We start from the raw sequence: 19871 nt of genomic DNA on the forward strand, positions 1-19871 counted from the left end.
TGCATCACACAGAGGCAAACTTTCACAGCCAATCCTATATTTAAGATTTTGTGTTTATCCACTATAGACTTTTCATTATTGTGCCATACATTTTTTTTCATATTTTTGTTATTCATTTCTTTTTGGATTTCTTTTTTTGGACTGCATTTTGATTCCCTGCTTCATTTGAATTTAATATTTTCAATTTTTGATTTTTTGGACTTTATTCATTTGAGACACATTTGGACTATTTCTCACCATTCACTGTTAGGTATTAGGATCAGGCTACTATCTACACTTACTAACACTACCACAGATAGAATCCTCTATCATCTTATTCCACCTAAGTGATTCTTATATATCTATATGTGTTCACGTTTTTCTACTTTTTTAACTGCTTCATTGTATTGCTGTAATAAGGAGTGACATCTGTTTCGTCTCCCTTAACAAAGCACATTGTACATTCATTGCATTCCTTTTGCTTTTGCATCACTGTTTATATGTCATCATGGATCCATGAAGTTTTTCATTTTTTTGTATTGTAATATCTGTTAATATTTAAAACATTGTAACGGGATTTAAATCTATACCGTCCTTATTCTAGCCCTATATGCTTCCTCAGGGGACTTTTTTGGAAGAGAGCTATAGGGGTACCCACTAGCGCTTGATCTACTACATACCTACCAAAGAAGTCAGGAAATCAAAGATTTTCGATCCTTGCCTAGCGCTTCAGTCCTTTCCTCGGCCATCAGTGGCTCAGTGCATGGAGGTAATCAGTCTGATGGTAGCGGCAATGGACATAATCCCATTTGCCCGTTTCCACCTCAGACCTCTGCAGTTAAGCATGCTCAGACAGTGGAACGGAAATGATACAGATCTGTCTCCGTGATTACAGCTGGAACAGGAGACGAGGGATTCTCTTCTTTGGTGGTTGCTTCGGGATCACCTCTCCCAAGAAGCTGCTTCCAAAGACCCTCTTGGGTGATTTGTGACAACAGACGCCAGTCTACTGGGTTGGGGAGCAGTCTGGGGCTCTCCAAAGGCTCAGGGAACATGGACTTCATCTGGAGTCGGTTCTACCTATAAACATTCTGGAGCTGAGAGCAATCTTCAATGCTTTTCTAGCCTGGCTTCATTTAGCCTCGGCTCAATTTATCAGGTTCCAGTCTGACAACATAACTTCAGTGGCTTACATCAACCTTCAGGGGGGAACTCTGAGTTCCTTAGCCATGACAGAGGTAGCCAAGATAATTCAGTGGGCGGAGACCCACAACTGCTGTGGATTTTCTGAGCAGACAGACCTTTCACCTGGGGGAGTGGGAACTCCATCCGGAAGTGTTTTCCAGCCCGATTTTCAAATGTGGACAGCCGGAACTGGACCTCATGTCATTTTGGCAGAATGCCAAACTCCCGATGTACAGGTCGAGGTCAAGGAACCCTCAGGCATTTCTGATAGACGCTCTGGCGGTACCCTGAAATTTCAGTCACGCATACCTATTTCCCCCGTTCGCTCTTCTACCTTGGGTCATTGCTCGAATCAAACAAGAGAGGGCGTCGGTGATCCTCATTGCACTGGTGTGGCCTCGCAGGATTTGGTTTGCAGACCTGGTGGAGATGTCATCTCTTCCACCTTGGAGACTTCAGTTGAGAAAGGACCTTCTACTTCAAGGGCCCTTCCTTCATCCAAATCTAGTTTCTCTGAAGCTGACTGCTTGGAAATTGAACGCTTAATTTTATCTAAGCGTGGATTTTCAAAATCGGTCATTGAGACCATGATTCAGGCTCGTAAGCCTGTGACTAGGATTCATCATAAGATATGGCGTAAATATCTGTATTGGTGTGAATCCAAAGGCTACTCTTGTAGTAGAGTTTGGATTCCTAGAATCTTGTCTTTTCTCCAAGAGGGTTTGGAGAAAGGTTTATCGACAAGCTCCCTAAAGGGTCAGATATCTGCCTTGTCTATTTTGTTACATAAACGTCTGGTGGATGTCCCAGACATGCAATCGTTTTGTCAAGCCTTGGTCAGGATCAGACCTGTGTTTAAGCCGGTTACTCCTCCCTGGAGTCTTAACCTAGTTCTTAAAGTTCTTCAACAGGCTCCGTTTGAGCCGATGTATTCCTTAGATATTAAGTTAACTTGGAAAGTTTTGTTTCTTGTTGCTATTTCATCTGCTCAAAGAGTTTCAGCGCTCTCGGCATTACAGTATGAGTCTCCTTACCTTATTTTTCATGTGGATAAGGTAGTTTTGCGTACTAAGTTTGGGTTTCTCCCTAAAGTGGTTTCAGATCAGAACAATAATCAGGAGATTGTTGTTCCTTTCTTGTGTCCTAAGCCTTCTTCTCAGAAAGAACGTCTGCTACACAATCTAGACGTGGTGCGGGCATTGAAATTCTATTTACAGGCGACTAAGGATTTTCGTCAGTCTTCTGCTCTCTTTGTGGTTTTCTCGTGGAAACGTAAGGGGCAGGAAGCTACGGCTCCTCTTTCTTAGTGGCTGAAGAGTATCATTCGCTTTGCCTATGAAACTGCTGGCTCATTCTGCGAGGGCTGTTTCCTCTTCCTGGGCATTCAAAAATGAAGCTTCTATAGAACAATTTTGCAAGGCTGCAATTTGGTCCTCTCTTTATAAATTTGACACTTTTGCCTCGGCTGAGGCTTCTTTTGGGAGAAAGGTTCTTCAAGCAGTGGTGCCTTCTGTTTAGGTTCCCTGTTTTGTCTCTCTCTCTCTTCATCTGTGTACTCTAGCTTGGGTATTGATTCCCAATAGTAATTAGATGATCCGTGGACTCACTGTGTCATTAGAAAGAAAACAAAATTCATGCTTACCTGATAAATTTATTTATTGACACGGTTTGTCCATGGCCTGCCCTGTTTGTTTAAGACAGGTTTTGTGGGTATGTTATAAACTTCAGACACCTCTGCACCTTGTTGCTTCCTTTCTCTCCTTTGCTTCGGTCGAATGATTGGGGTTGGAAGGAAGGGAGGTGATATTTAACAGCTTTGCTAATTGGATGATCCGTGGACTCACCGTGTCAAGAAATAAATAAATCAGGTAAGCCTAAATTTTGTTTTTAATCTATAACCAGCTAGTGAGGACATGGTTGGCTAGGGACAGGTCACCACTTGTATAATTAATTGTGGTGATCCTGGTGCAGGAAGTTTAAATAATTATATTGATCAAAGAAAGCACTAACAGTAAACCTAATCCTGCAACCCCCTATTAAGCCTATCACACCGTCCATTTAAGAACAAATCAGCGTATGCATCACACTCCTATTGAGATAAATCAAATTAATATTTATTAGGGCAATAAAAAAAAAATTCAACTGAGCCTATATCAGGGATCCCTGAATAAATGTTACTAGTATAAATGTTGCAACTTTATGTTGCGCCACATTACATGGCTATGATATATTTTAAGTTGCAAAATTTATACTCGATATATGCTTAGCAAATCTATATATTAAAAAAATACATTGCCTTTTATGTTTTTATTATAATTTTTGCGAAAAATTATATTTACGCATTAATTTGCTCTTTCTAATCTATTCCTAAACAGGAAAGTATACTGTGAAGAAATCTCGTAGGACAGATGTGGAGGACCTGACACCTAACCCTCGGAAGCTCCTTCAGATTGGAGGTGAACTTCGTAAATTAAACAAAGTGATTAGTGATCTGACACCTGTGTCAGAACTTCCACTAACTGCCAGGCCACGCTCCCGCAAGGAAAAAAACAAGTTGGCTTCTAGGTAAATAAATCCTCTTTTACAGCTCTAATAAATAACTAGATAAAAACAAGAATTTTCTACCAGGAACATAATTATTATATTTAGCTTTAAAGGGCTGAGAAAGTCAAAATTAAACCTGTATGATTCAGATAGAGCATGTAATTTTATGACCCCTTTTTAAATTCACTTCGATTTTGAAATGCGCTTCGTTCTCTTGGTATCCCTCGTTGAAAAAGAATACACACATATCCTACACTAGTGGGAGCTAGCTGCCGATTGGTACCTGCACACATTGTTCTCTTGTGATTGGCTTACTAGCTGTGTTCATCTAGCTGCCAGTAGTGCACAGCAGTTCCTTCAGCAAAGAATAACAAGATAATGAAGCAAATTTGATAATAGAAGTAAATTGGAAAGTTGTTTGAAATTGTACATTCTATCCAAATCATGAAAGAAAATGTTAGGGTTTCCTGTCCCTTTTAAACCTTACTTGATGGGTTATGGTCTTGGGTTGTGCTTCAGTTTATTTTCTCTAATAAGATTTGTATATATTTATATGTGTTCAATACGAGAGTGCCACCTAATGTGTATATATAAAACTAAATCAATAAAAAAATAAATAAAAAAAAATATATATATATATATATATATATATATATATAAAAAAAATCTGGAAAATGTATAGCAGCTATTTTAAAACAAGAAACTAGGAATAGACCAATATCATTTTTTCAGGGCCGATACCGATTTTTGGCCGCCTTTCAGGCCGATAACAGGGGCCGATATTCTGTACATTTTAAAGTTTTTTTTTAAAAAAAATCAACAAAATGTTTACATAGATCTGGTATAAACTGAATATGCTTATTAAAATTTAAGCTTTAAAAGTAAACAACTGGGAAAAATAAAGTGCTTAAAAATTAACTTATTAAATGGCTTCCGAAAACATAGAAAAATTTTGTAAATACCTTTTAAAGGGACAGTTCACCCAAAAACTTTCTCCCCTTTAAATTATTCCCAATGATCCTTTTTACCTGCTAGAGTGTATTAAATTGGTTGCAAGTAGCTCCTTTACTCATATTTCAGCATTTGAAATAGCTGATTTAGCTTGTGGTTTCCCAACCTATACTGAAAGTTTTGATACTGGCGTATACGCTATTGACAAGCCTAAGTAAACACAGCCAGCAGAAGAGATTACACCCTCAGTGGGGGCATGAAAGTTAAGTAATAAAATGATAATTTTCCATTGTTCTCTCTATGTATTGAGCTTTGGTGTTCCAGACAAATATAAGATAAGGAAGCTAGTGTGTGTACATAAAAGTGATAACATAATGAGATCTGATATTACCTGAAGCTCAACCCATTGTAATAGGCTGTGGTTTCAAAGCACAAAACCAGCTACTTCAGATACACAAATAAACCCGAAAATGCAATTTCTCAAATATTTTATACTCTGCAGTTGGTATAACAAGTCATTTAAAATACATTTATGGAAAAAGAATTTTACAGTGTACTGTCCCTTTAAACTTCACACTAATATAAAATTAAATTTAAGTCACTACTGCAAAGCTAAACACTTTTATTTAATGCTCCCAGTTAAGTAGAAAATCATTTATAGTGCAGAAAGCATAACATTTTAGCATTGTCTGTTTAAACGGCTTTTTTTTCATATATTGCTGCTACTTCACTAAAAACACGCTCACTTGGTTCACTTTACAGATGAGGGTTAAAAATAAAGTAAAAATATATATATATTACTGCCACTTGACAGGGAAAGAAAGGACATGCTGGAATATCAGTGCTAGATTTATTTTTTTGCTTTTAATTTTTAATATGCTCATATACTTTTTGGATTGCAAATACCATCCCTGGTACAGAGGAGTGGACTAAAAGTTTCTTTATTATGTCACTTATGGGCAGTTTTACACATGTGTATCAGCGCTCCCTAATGGTCAGAGCATTGTTATCCACTGCTAGAGAATATTGATACTTGTCTCCTATACCGCAACTGCATAGCTTTCTACTCAAGCTTTGTTGTTGTGGACATTTAATTGATGTGCCTGAACTATCTTTTTTTTTTTTTTTTTTTCCCATCAAAGGGGAAAATAAAATATTTAAATAAAAAAAAAATTGTCAAATATAGTAGCTTTAGTGAAATGTTTTGCAAATGTGTAAAATTTATCAGAATGCAACAAATAATGTTCTTTTTCAGATGGAATTAATACAATTTGTTTTAAAAACCCAAATGACGTAAAGGCATTAACAGACTCGATACGATTACATAAGTAGTAAAATTGTAGAGTAGAAAATAATAAAAACTACCAATATAAAAGTTATATAAAAACAATCCAAATTGCCAGACTCGCAGCACTGCTCACTACGCGTTTCAGACACACGTCCCTTCATCAGTTGTAGTTGCTCAAGTGTGATTAAATCTTATTTAAAGTGTATTATACCTTATCCATTGGATAGGTTCGCCTATGACATATTTCTAACAGACATGATGGATTGACAACATAGCCAATAATTCATAAGGATTGTAGAATATAAATTGCAGCGATATAATGTATGCGACTGCAAATTCCAATGTACAATTGGTCCTATGGGATTATGTGGGGGGGGGGTATATGCTGTGGTTCTGCTCTTTTCCATTGGTCCACATATTTTTAATAGGTGTGTTCAATTAAGGTACTGGATACTGGTTGAGAAAAATGTCTGTGCTTCGTATATATAATAGGATCCATAATGAGAATGTTTGAATAAGATATATATTTGTAAGGGATCATCATCTTTAGGACATTTGTCCTCATAATATTTAAGGGTAAGATACGGTGTGACTAAGAGTATGGAAATGTCGTAACACAGAATAGTACTTTGCACTATTCATACTGGTTGTTTCTAAATATATATTTTTAGGGCAGATATTGTGAACATATTTATATGTATACAAATGTATTTCTGTTTACGTTCCAATTCATTATTGAGAACCTGTATTTGTTATAATCACCTGAACCCTTAAAGAAATACTGAATCCTATTTTTTTCATTCACAAATCAGATACAGCATGCAATTTTAAGCAACTTTCTAATTTACTCCTATTATCAATTTTTCTTTGTTCTCTTGGTATCTTTATTTGGAAAAGCTTGAATGTTAGCTTACAAGCCAGCCCATTTTTGTTCAACCCCCCCGGATAGCGCTTGCTGATTGGTGACTACATTTAGCCACCAAAAAAGGCAAGAAAATGTTACGTGTACGTAAAATTGTCTCAGACGAGACTATAGTTGATGTTAGACTTAAAGAGATGGGCGAAAGATTTAAAGAGAGAGGGTACCCTGAAACATTAATTAATGAAGAGATCAATATTGTTAAATCTATCCATATATATATATATATATATATATATATATATATATATATATATATATTTGTGACTGAATAAAATGCTCAGAGTAATGAAATTTTGCGAATTATTAATAAACATTGGGATGTGTTAACGAACTGTAACCCCAATATACAAGAGTTTAAAGTAGGCCCTATGCTTGCATATAAAAGGGGCACTAACACAGTCTAAATTAGTGAAAGCAGATGTGGGTTCTAATATTAAAATTAATACGCGATATATTACATCCAAGAACTTGGGTTGTTTCCCATGTTTGGGATGTTCATGTTGTAATAATGTTAGTAAAGGTTCAGTATTTTATCATCCCCATACAGGAAAAAAATATAATATTAAAGGGTATTTCACCTGCCTTACAACATATATTATATATTATTAAATGCCCATGTGGTGGAGTTTATATTGGCGAGTCGACAAGAAGCGCCAAAGCTCGCATTATTGAGCATAAAAGTAACATCCACACAGGTAATTTGAAAGCCCCATTAGCCAATCATTTTTTGAAAAAAGGACATTCCATAAGTCAACTTAGGTTTCAAATTATAAATCACCTTGCTAAACCACGTAGAGGTGGTGATAGAGAATTGTTGCTTAAGCAGAGAGAATCCTTTTGGATTTTTAAATTAGGGACTCTTGAACCCAGGGGTCTTAATAAAGAATGGGATTTATCAGTTTTTATTATATTTTTTTTATTTATTTTTTATTTTGATTAGACATTATGCTAATATTAAAATGTCTTCACATTGGATTATCCCATCACCAAGATATACTGTTGCCTTCTATAACTCTAATCTATACATTATTGATTTTTTTCCCACTAGGTGAGTTTTTTGTAATTACATATATATTTTAACCATTTGGGTAAGAGTTTTGTGCTCTACAGCACCACCTTGTGATATGTCTGTATATAAAGAAGCATGGTTTGTTGGTCAGGCAAGGCATGAGGAAGGGTTAAGCTCCTGAAACGTCGCCTGTCTGTGCTTGTCTCCTGATATATTATTAAATAGTTCTGCTGTCACCTTGCTGCCTTTTTTTTGTATCATTATACTGGGGTCCAGGGCAGTGACCCTAAGGTGACGTGCAGCTATCTGCTTGTGGTGCTGGAACTTTACTTTATTGTATCTACATTTAGCCACCAATCAGCTATCACTACCCAGGTGCTGAACCAAAGATGGGGCTTGCTCATAAGCTTACATTCCTGCTTTTTCAAATAAAGATATCCAGATAACCAAGAATATTTATAATAGGAGTGAATTAGAAAGTTGCTTAAAATTACATGGTCTATCTGAATCATGTAAGAAAAAATTGGGTTCAGTTTCCCTTTAAGCAAAAGGCCTATTAGCGATATTGTCAATCCTTCATGTCTGTTAGGAGTTTGCCAAAGGCGGACCTACTGTATCTAATAAATGAGGCATAATGTACTTTAAATGAGATTTGATCACACCTGAGCAACTACACCTGATGAAGGGGTGTGTCCCTGAAATGCATAGAGAGCAGTGTTGCGAGTAGCTATGCCAGTGTGATTTGTCTCATTTGGATTGTTTTTATCTAAACTTATTGGTAGTTTTTATTATTTTCTACTCTAAGATTGTACTATTTATGTAATCATATTGAGTCTTATACACTGTTTATGTCTATACATGTTTTTTTAAACAATTTGTATTAATTACATCTGTTATACTTTCCCATATTGGCCATACAGGTTAATTTGGAAAGATTTTAATTTAAAATACAAGGAGAGTCCATGGCTTCATTCATTTCTTGTGGGAAATACAGAACCTGGCCACCAGGAGGAGACAGACACCCCAGCCAAAGGCTTAAATACCTCCCCCTCATCCCCAGTCATTCTTTGCCTTTCGTCACAGGAGGATGGCAGAGAAGTGTCGGAAGATTTTGAGTAGTCTCTTGTGGAGGGTAGTACACTTCGGAATGGGACTGGAGTTTAAGTAGTTTTGTCAGCCTCTCAGTGAGAGCATTGACGAATGTTAGGGTCTGTAGATGCAGGGAGAGTCTTTCTGCGAAACCATCCAGGCTCATATTAACAGCTCCTTAAGCAATCAGTGTTGACGAGTTTCACTGCCTGCTTTCTATCACTCAAGTCCATGTCAGGAGTGATGCTACAACACTGTCAAACTTGAGAGGCCGTGTTCCTGTTCCACAGCATAGATTCTGGTAAGATAGTTTCATTTTTTTATACCTGTAATGATAACGCAAGAAGATAGGGTCACAGTGTGACTCTTTTTATCTGTATAGAATCAAGGGTTAATATCTCCGGAAGGTGATTATTGAACAGGGGGGGATTTATACATGATTACTTTATTGTGTTTTGCTGCGACATGTGTGAGATGTGGCTCTGGCAATGTGTGAACAGTCAGGTTCTTCCTCCTTTTTTATTACTGCGCAGCCTGTTTGTTTAGTTTGGCACACTTTTTCTTGGCTGCAGGGGCGGTCCTGCATGGCACTCCATGTGACCGGGTGTGGCCTCATTCTCTTCCTTTTTTTCTGCAGGAGATGAAAGCGGTTTCTCTGTGGGCCTAGGTCATAGGAGGTGGTGAGTCCCCCGACCATCGGGGTATAAAAGTGCCAATTATTTTTTCTATATAGTATTAAGGGCAAAAGCTATGAAGGACTCTGATGCGTTAGAGGGTACTCCCTCTTTGCCTAAATTTTATGCCTGTGTTTATTGTGAGGAGGCTACGGTATATCCGCCTGCTCAACTATGTTCCACATGCCTTGACAAAATAGTGATATCTAAAAAGAACAAGATGTTTAGTACCACTGAGCCGTCCACCTCTGAGGGGTCTCCGTCCCGCGAGGTGCGTTCCCTACAATCATCTCAGATTACGCATGCAGCTCCCCAGCGCACTACTAATTCTTCTGCGGGAGGGGCCCTGTTGCCGCCAGATTTTGCTGATCAGTTGCAAACTGCAGTGTCTTCGGCCTTCAGTGCTTTACCTCGCTAAGCGCAAGCAAAAGGTTAAACATTGCTATCCTTCCCAGGGGTCATCTACTCCATTGGATGTATCTGAGACTAGATTATCCGCTGATGCAGAGGACTCCGATTCTTTGGAGGACTCTTTCTCTAGGTCGGAATCTGTGGCCTCTAAACCTCCGGCTGCAGAGGAACCAGACTTTAGGTTTAGGATGGAGCACTTACGCTTTTTATTAAGAGGTGTTAGCTACTCTAGAGATTCCGGAACCGAAGTTACCGGAGGAACCTTCTATTCCTAAGCTTGATAAAGTCTGAGGACAGGGTGGTGCCCCATACTTTCCTGGTTCTCGTAAAGATAGCGAATATTATAAAGAATGAATAGGAGAGACTTGGTTAATCTTTCTCCCCTTCTTCGTTTAAGAAATTGTTACTTATTCTCAGCTAGAATTGTGGGGATCTGTCCCTAAGGTGGATGGAGCTATCTCCATGCTCGTTAAGCGCACCACTATCCACTTGAGGATAGTTTGTCGTTTAAGGAACCCATGGATAAGAAAATCGAGACCCTGCAGCTGCGAGAGCCATTACCTATTGGTGTGACTCTCTGTCAGAGATGATAGAGGTGGAGACTCCCCTCAATGAGATACAGGAAAGAATCAAGGCCCTGAGGGTAGCTAATTCATTTATCTGTGATGCAAATATGCAGATTATTTGCTTGAATGCCAAGACATCAGGCTTTTCTGTTCTGACCCAGAGGACACTGTGGTTGAAGTTGTGGTCTGCTGACATGACTGCCAAATCTCTATTACTTTCCCTTCCGTTTAAGGGAAAGGTTCTTTTTCGGTCCAGGCCTAGACTATCATATCCAGAGGCAAGGGTGCCTTTCTACCGCAAGATAAGAAGAATAAACCTAAGGGTCCTAATTTTCGTCCCTTTAATTCGGACAAGTCAGAATGACAGCAGCCTGCTGCGAAGCCCAAGCAGTCCAAGGGATCTTGGAAACCATCTCAGTCTTGTAATAAAGCCAAGCAGAGCAAAAAGCCCACAGAGACAAAATCAGCATGAAGGGGCAACCCGATCCATCTCTGGATCTCGTAGGTGGCAGACTATGTCTTTTTGCGGAGGCTTGGACGAGAGACGTGCAGGATCCTTGGGTTCTGGAGGTTATTGCCCATGGTTACAGGATAGGTTTCAAAATTCACTCTCCCAGGGCAGATTCCTCTTGTAAAATCTATTGTCAAGACCAGAGAAACGAGAGAGAGCGCGTGAGGGATCTCTCCTCTAGGAGAAATTGTACCGGTACCTCTAGCAAAAAGCGGTCTAGGGTACTATTCACACCTTTTCATGGACCCAAAGAAAGGAGGGCATGTTTCGCCCGGCTATAGACCTAAAGTGCTTAATCAAGTTTCTTTTGGTTCCATTGTTTAAGATGGAGACGATAAGGTCTATTCTGCCCTTAGTTCAAGAGGGTCAGTTCATGACCACGATAGACTTGAAGGACGCTTACCTTTATGTGCCAATACACAAGGATCACTTCAAGTTCCTAAGATTTGCTTTTTTGGACCAGCACTTCCAGTTTGTAGCTCTCCCCTTTGGTCTGCCTACTGCTCCAAGAGTCTTTACGAAAGTTCTGGGAGCTTTGCTCGTGGTGGGGTGATCTAGAGGTATTGCAGTAGCACCTTATCTGGACGACATCCTGGTCCAGGCTCCTTCCTGCCGACTGGCAGAGGACCCTTCGAGAGCTCTTCTTCTTCGATCTCATGGATGGAAGATGAACTCGGGAAAGAGTTCTCTGGTTCCCAGTACCAGAGTGGAGTTCCTGGGCACGATAATAGACTCCATATCCATGAAGATATTCCTGACAGACCAGAGACATTGCAAAATTGCCTCCCAGCTGTCTTGCCGTTCAGACCTTCTCAAGGCCATCTGTGGCCCGTTGTATGGAGGTGATTTGGCTCATGGTATCCAGTATAGATGTCATTCCATTCGCCAGGTTCCATCTACGACCTCTTCAGTTGTGCATGCTGAGGCAATGGAACGGCGATCACTCGGATCTATCCCAACAGATCTCTCTGGACAACCGGTCGAGGAATCCCTCTCTTAGTGGCTCCATCCAGATCAGCTGTCCCAGGGGACATCCTTCCTGAGACCATCCTGGGAGATTGTGACTACGGACGTGAGCCTCTCAGGATGGGGAGCTTTTTGGAGTGTCAGGAAGGCACAGGGCAGGTGGAATTGGGAGGAGTCGCTTTTTCCGATCAACATTCTGGAACTTTGAGCGATCTTCAACGCTCTGATGGCTTGGCCCCTCCTGGGTTCGTCCCAGTTCATCAGATTCCAGTCGGACAACATTACCTCGGTGGCTTACATCAACCATCCGGGGGGGGGGCACGAGAAGCTCTCTAGCCATGAGGGAAGTATCTCTGATTCTGGAGAGGGCAGAGACCCACAACTGCTCGCTGTAAGCGATCCACATCCCGAGTGTGGACAATTGGGAAGCAGATTTTCTCAGCAGACAATAGTTTCATCCGGGGGAATGGTCTCTTCACCCGAAGTGTTTGTGAAGATTTGCAACAGATGGGGTACTCCGGAGAAAGATCTCATAGCGTCCAGACTCAACTTCAAGCTACCCAGATACGGGTTGCGGTTCAGGGATCCCCAGGCAGAACTGATAGATGCCTTAGCAGTGCCTAGGGGACTCAACCTAGTCTACGTATTTCCACTGTTACCACTTCTACCTCAAGTAGTGGCCCGCATAAAGCAGGAGAGAGCATCAACTATTCTGATTGCTCCGTCTGGCCGTGGAGGATGTGGTTTGCGGATCTTGTGGGGATGTCATCGTCTCCTCCTATGGAAGTTGCCTTGTCGCAGGGATCTGCTGATACAGGGCCCCTTTGTGCATCAAAATCTAGATTCTCTGAGGCTGACTGCGTGGAGATTGAACGCTTAGTCTTAGCCAGGAGAGGGTTTTCTGAGAATGTGATTGATACTCTCATTCAAGCCAGGAAGCTGGTCACCCGACGCATCTATCATAAGGTGTGGAGGACCTACTTACTCTGGTTTGAGACTCATGGATATTCCTGTTATAAGGTCAGAGTATTCAGATTTCTTTCCTTTCTCCAGGACGGTTTGGATAAGGGACTTGCCGCCAGTTCCTTAAAGGGACAGGTTTCGGCTCTATCTGTGTTACACAAGAAGCTCACTGAGCTTCCTGATATACAGTCTCTTGTTCAGGCTCTATCCAGGATCAGGCCTGTATTTAGACATTCTGCTCCTCCTTGGAGTTTGAATCTGGTTCTTAGGGTTTTGCAGAGGGCTCCGTTTGAGCCTATGCATTCTCCTGACATTGAGATACTGTCTTGGAAGGTTCTTTTTCTACTGGCTATTGCTTCGGCACGCAGAGTCTCCGAGTTGGCAGCCTTGCAATGTGAGCCTCCTTACCTGTTTTTTCATGACAATAAGGCTGTCCTTCGCACTGGGTTGGGATTTCTCCCTTAGGTTGTGTCTGATCGCAACATTAATTGGGAGATTGTAGTTCCTTCCTTGTGTCCTAACCCTTCTTCTTCAAAGGAACGGTTACTTCATAACTTGGATGTGGTTTTAACTTTGAAATTTTATCTTCAGGCTACGAAGGATTTCAGACAGACTTCAGCTTTGTTTATCTATTCTGGGAAGCGCAAAGGGCAGAAGGCTTTTTCCACTTCCCTATCTTTTTGGCTGAGGAGCATGATTCGCTTGGCTTATGAGACAGCGGGAGATAAGCCTCCTCAGAGGATTACGGCTCATTCAAATAGAGCTGTGGCTTCTTCTTGGGCCTTTAAGAATGAGGCCTCTATGGAGCAGATTTGTAAGGCGGCTACCTGGTCCTCCTTACATACTTTTTCAAAGTTTTACAAATTTGACGTTTTTGCTTCGGCTGAAGCAGCTTTTGGGAGAGAGGTTTTGCAGGCTGTGGTGCCCTCAGAGTAGGGTCCACCTCTTTTTTACCCTCCCGTATTTATTTTGACCTCTAGAGCTTGGGTATTTGTTTCCCACAAGTAATAAATGAAGCCTCATATTGAGATGGAAAACCTAAATTATGCTTACCTGATAATTTAATTTCCATTTGTACGAGGAGAGCCCACAGCTCCCACCCAGTTCTCCGTAGGGCGGACCTAAAATTCTTTTGTTTTTCTTCTAGCACCATTTATACCCTGATATGTCTCCTCCTATTACTTGTTCCCTCGGCAGAATGACTGGGGGATGAGGGGAGTTTTTAAGCCTTTGGTTGGGGTGTCTTTGCCTCCTCCTGGTGGCCAGGTTCTGTATTCCCACAAGTAAGGAATGAAGCCGTGGACTCTCCTCGTACAGATGGAAATTAAATTATCAGGTAAGCATAATTTATGATTTTTATAAATATATATTTCCTTCTTAATATAAGTAGAGTCCACGGCATCATTCCTTACTGTTGGGAAATACTGAACCTGGCCACCAGGAGGAGGCAAAGACACCCCAGCCAAAGGCTTAAATACCTCTCCCACTTCTCCCATCACTCATTCTTTGCTTTTCATCACAGGAGGATGGCAGCGAAGTGTCAGAATATTTCGGAGTAGTTCCTTAGGAGAGGTATCTGCCCTTCGATATGGGACTGGAGTTTTTAGTAGTCTTGTCAGCCTCTCAGTGAGAGCATTGACAATAGTTAGTCTGGAGGTGCAGGGAGAGTCTTTCTGCGAACCCATCCATACTGCCTGCTTGTTTTTATCACTCAAGTCCATGTCAGGAGCGATGCTACAAGACTGTCACACTTAAGAGGCTGTGTTTCTGTTCCACAGCATGGATTCTGGTAAGATCGTTTACATTTTTACATATGTTGAAAACATATGTATTAAGATAAAAGGAGTCAGTGTGGCTCCTTTTATCTTAATAGAATCATGGGTTAATATCTCCTGAGGGGGATTATTGAACAGTGGGGTTTAATGAAATGTGATACTTTTGATTTTTTTGCTGCTTTATATGTGAGATTTTATTGTGCTCATTCACTGTTTGCTATGTGGCTGGAACGCACAGGTTTTTACTTTCACTTTGAGTGCTGCGCAGCTTGTAGCTTGGCACGCTTTTTTCATAGCAGGGGCGGTCCTGCCTTGCGCACCATGTGACCGGGAGTGGTCTCACTTTAGTTTCCTCTTTCCTGACCGAGCTGGCTGTCAGAGAAGACGCTATTTCTCTGTATTGTTTGGGTCTAGGAGGTGATGATTGCCCCAGCCATTGGGAGTATAAAGGTGCCATTTTTGAGAAATAAAGATTGTTTAAATTCTGTGTCCTACTGTCTTTAGCTTAAGCTATGAAGGATTCTGAGATACTTGAGGGTACTCCCTCTATTCCAAATAGTAATACCTGTTTATATTGTGAGGTGGCCTTGGTATGCCCGCCCTCTCAAATATGTTCCACCCTCTCAAATATGTTCCACATGCCTTGACAATGTTATCAGGTCAAAGAAGGTTAACCCCTTTAGTACCACTGAGCCGTCTACCTCTGAGGGCTCGCCGTCCCATGAGGTGCATACCCAACAGTCATCTCCTTCACACGCAGTTTCCCGTAGCACGCATGATCCTCCATCTGGAGAAAACCTTTTACCATCAGATTTTACTGTGCATTTAAAGACTGCGGTGTCTGAGGCCCCAAGTGCTTTACCTCGCCTTGCTAAACGCAAGCAGAAGGTTAAACATAGCTCTCCTGCCCAGGGGTCTTTATGTAATTTATTTAATTTCTCTGAGCTCTCTGTTATCAGAGGATGAGTCTCACTCTGAGGCTTCAGAGGGTGAACTTTCTGGGACGGAGTCTGCTGCCTCTAAACTTCCCGCTGCGGAGGAACCAGCCTTTAGATTTAAGATTGAACATTTGTTTTCTTCTAAAGGAAGTCCTGTCTACATTGGAGGTTTCAGAGGCCAAGCTGCATGATAAACCTTTGATTCCGAAATTAGACAGAGTTTACGAGGACAGGGTAGTGCTTTTAACTTTTCCTGTGCCTATAAAGATGGCTAACATTATTAAGAACGAATGGGACAGAATGGGATCTTCGTTTTCCTCTTCGTCTTCCCGTTCCTGGACCCTCAATTGGAGTTGTGGGGTTCCGTCCTCCACGCTTGCCAAGCATACTACTATCCCGCTTGAGGATAGCTCCATTGAGGATAGCGTTATTCAGAGAGCAGATGGATAAAAAGATGAAAACTCTTCTAAGAAAGATGTTCCAACATACGGGATACTTGTTTCAACTGGCAGCGGCTATTACCACAGTTGCAGGAGCAGCTACCTACTGGTGCAACTCCTTATCGGAATTGATCGAGTTGGAGGGTCCCCTCGATGTTATACAAGGAAGAATTAAAGCCTTAAGAATTGCTAATTCTTTTATCTGCGATGCAAACATGCAGACTATTTGCCTTAATGCTAAGGTTTCTGGCTTTTCGGTTCAGGCCCGTCGGGCCCTCTGGCTGAAGTTCTGGTCTGCGGATATGACTTCTAAGTCCCGACTTCTTTCCCTCCCCTTTAAGGGAAAGATTTTATTTGGTTCAGGCCTGGACTCCATTATCTCCACGTTTACAGGGGGCAAGGGTGCCTTCCTACCACAAGATAAACATTTATCTCCACGTTTACAGGGGGCAATGGGGCCTTCCTACCGCAAGATAAAAAGAACAAGTCTAAGGAACAAAGTTCTAATTTTTGTTCTGATAAATCCTAACTACCGCAGCCTTCCGCTAAGCTGAGCAACCCAAAGGTACTTGGAAGCCGACTCAGTCCTGGAATAAATCCAAGCAGAGCAAGAAACCCGCCGAGACTAAATAGGCATGAAGGGGCGGCCCTCGATCTGGCATTGGATCGTGTAGGGGGCAGACTGTCGCTCTTTTCAGATGCTTGGTTCAGGGACGTACAGGATCCATGGATCCTGGAGATCATAGCCCAGGAATACAAGATAGGTTTCAAGTCTCATCCACCCAAGGGCAGTTTTCTCCTCTCAAGTCTGTCTTCCAGATCAGAGGGAAGCCTTTCTGGGGTGCGTGCAAGATCTGTCCTCCTTAGAGAGTTCATTATCCCGGTACCTATCGCAGGAAGAGGTTTGGGATATTATTCAAACCTTTTCGTGGTCCCAAAGAAGGAGAGAACTTTCCGCACGATTCTGGACCTAAAGTTCTTAAAAAAATTTGAAATGTCCCCTCGTTCAAGATGGGGACGATAAGGTCCATCCTTCCCTTAGTTCAGGAAGGATAGTTCATGACCACTATAGATCCCAGTTCCTGACCACTATAGAACTGAAAGATGCTTACCTTCACTTATCAATCCACAAGGATCACTTCCAGTTCCTAAGGTTTGTGTTCCTGGACCAGCACTTCCAGTTCATTGCACTTCCGTTTGGTCTAGCTACTGCTTCAAGGATCTTTACAAAGGTTCTATGGGCTCTTCTAGCTGTGGCCAGAACCCGGGGTATAGCAGTAGCTGGGGGTTTGCTGTTTCTCTCGTTCAGAGAGGGATTTCCTGGTATTTTGGGGCTGGACTGTACTGTGAAGTCAGGATCAGACTGATATGCTTCAGGAAAGTTATTTTCTGTGAAAAGCACATGTTGAGCAAAAAGAGGCTGCTTCTTGGGTGGTAGCTAGCCATAGAACAAGCTATTACGCTATTGTTCGTTCCCTGGTTGAGCGCTACTCTCTCTCTTTATTTATGCAAATTATGATACTTAGGGAGGTCTCCCTAAATGTGATGCAGGAATCCAGTCGTGGACCCGTTGCTCAGGGTGCCTTGAGGGATATGGCTGCACCTCACTGACGAGGCCCACAATAGGCCAAAACGTACATCTGGGGTTTTGCTGTTTCTCTCGCTCAGAGAGGGATTGCCTGGTATTTCGGGGCTGGACTGTACTGTGAAGTCAGGATCAGACTAATATGCTCCAGGAAAGTTCTTTTCTGTGAAAGGCACATGTTGAGCAAAAAGAGGCTGCCATTGTGCTATTGTTCGTTCCCAGGTTGAGCGCTGCTTTCTTTTGATTTATAGCAGTAGCTCCCTACTTGGACAACATTCTGGTACAAGCACCATCTTTTTGTGTGGCAGAGGACCATTCGGAATCTCTTCTCTCTATTCTTCTATCTCATGAATGAAAGATCAATCTAGAAAAGAGTTCTTATTCCAAGCACCAGGGTAGAATTCCTGGGTACTTTTAATAGACTCCATATCCATGAGGATATTTCTAACAGACCAGAGACTTTGCAAGCTTCCTTCGGCATGTCTTGGCCTCCTTAAGGCCCTCTGTGGCTCAGTGTATGGAGGTAATTGGTCTCATGGTGTCCAGCATGGACATTATTCCCTTTGCCAGGTTCAGTCTCAGACCGCTGAAACTGTGCATGCTGAGGCAGTGGAACGGCGATCATTTGCATCTGTCTCAACAGATATCTCTGAACAACCAGTTAAGAGAATCTCTCTCTTGGTGGCTCTGTCCAAATCATCTGCCCCAAAGGACATCCTTCTTAAGACCATCCTGGGAAATTTTGACTACGGGCGCATGCCTATCAGGATGGGGAGCTGTTTGTGGTGCCAAGAAGACACAGGGCCTGTGGTCTCAGGAGGAACTCTCCCTCCCGATCAACATTCTGTAACTTCGGGCAATCTTCAATGCTCTAAAGGCTTGGCCCCTTCTGGGTTTATCATATTCCAATCAGACAACATAACCTTGGTGGCTTTCATCAACCATCAGGGGGGGAATGAGAAGCTCCTTAGCAATGATGGAGGTATCTCGAATTCTGGAGTTGGCGGAGGCCCTCAGCTGTTAGCGATCCACATTCCGGGTGTGGACAACTGGGAAGTGGATTTTCTCCATACTAAAGTGTTTATGGAGACGTGTAACAGGTCGGGGACACCGGAGATAGACCTCATGGCGTCTCGTCTCAATACCAAGCTACCCAGATATGGGTCGAGGTCCAGGGATCCTCAATCGGAGCTAATAGATGCATTAGTGGTGCCTTGGAGATTCAGTCTAATTTACCTGTTCCCGCCTCTTACCACTCCTTCCTCATGTAGTGGCCTGCATCAAGCAGGAGCAGGCATCAGTGATACTGATTGCTCCATCGTGGCTGCGAAGGATGTGGTTCGCATATCTGGTGGGGATGTCATCATCTTATCTTATCTCTGAGGCTGACTGTGTGGAGATTGAACGCTTAGTCTTAGCCAAGAGATGTTTTTCTGAGAGAGTGATTGATACTCATTCAAGTTTGTAAACCGGTTACTCCTTGCATCTATCATAAGGTGATGAGAACCTACTTATTCTGGTGTGAAGAGCGCAGATTTCCTGGCATAAAGTTAAGGTTGCCAGGATCCTATCGTTTCTCCAGGATGGACTGGAGAAGGGCCTTCTGCCAGTTCCCTGAGGGGACAGATTTCGGCCCCATCTATTTTACTGCACAAGAGGTTCTCTGAGCTTCCCGATGTGCAGTCCTTTGTTAAGGCTCTGATTAGGATCAGACCTGTGTTTTAAATCTAAGGCTGAAAAAAAGGGGGGTAAATAAAAAAGCACTAGAGTTAATAGCCCCTAAGCCTCTAATTCCTACTGTCTTCTTCCTAGATAGTGAATAATTTGAAGGAGATGGGGAGGTTGAAATGAGGCGCTAGAAATAGGACTAGGGGTTAAAAGTACTATGGATAAAGTGATATCTTACTATTATATTGGTGTGTATTTAGAGAATTAAATGCTTGTAGATGTTGAAATCACATCAGATTAGAAAATTAGCGACAGGTGTAAAACATATAAAGGTCTTGTAAATGTTGAAATCACTAAAGAACTAGTGACAAGATGTAAAACATAAATAAACAACAATTTATTACAAA

At 41.7% G+C, this 19871-nt stretch overlaps 1 protein-coding gene across 1 annotated transcript in view; it reads left to right on the forward strand.

Moving 5' to 3' along the window:
- Window positions 1–19871, forward strand: part of CREBRF (CREB3 regulatory factor) — a 349666-nt gene that overhangs the window by 242230 nt on the left and 87565 nt on the right. Inside the window, exon 6 of the mRNA XM_053717136.1 lies at window positions 3540–3729. Coding sequence (XP_053573111.1) covers window positions 3540–3729 — 190 coding nt within the window. The remainder of the gene's footprint in view (window positions 1–3539; window positions 3730–19871) is intronic.

This window comes from Bombina bombina, chromosome 6 (genome assembly GCF_027579735.1).
Source record: "Bombina bombina isolate aBomBom1 chromosome 6, aBomBom1.pri, whole genome shotgun sequence".
In the NCBI taxonomy this organism is placed as follows: domain Eukaryota; kingdom Metazoa; phylum Chordata; class Amphibia; order Anura; family Bombinatoridae; genus Bombina; species Bombina bombina.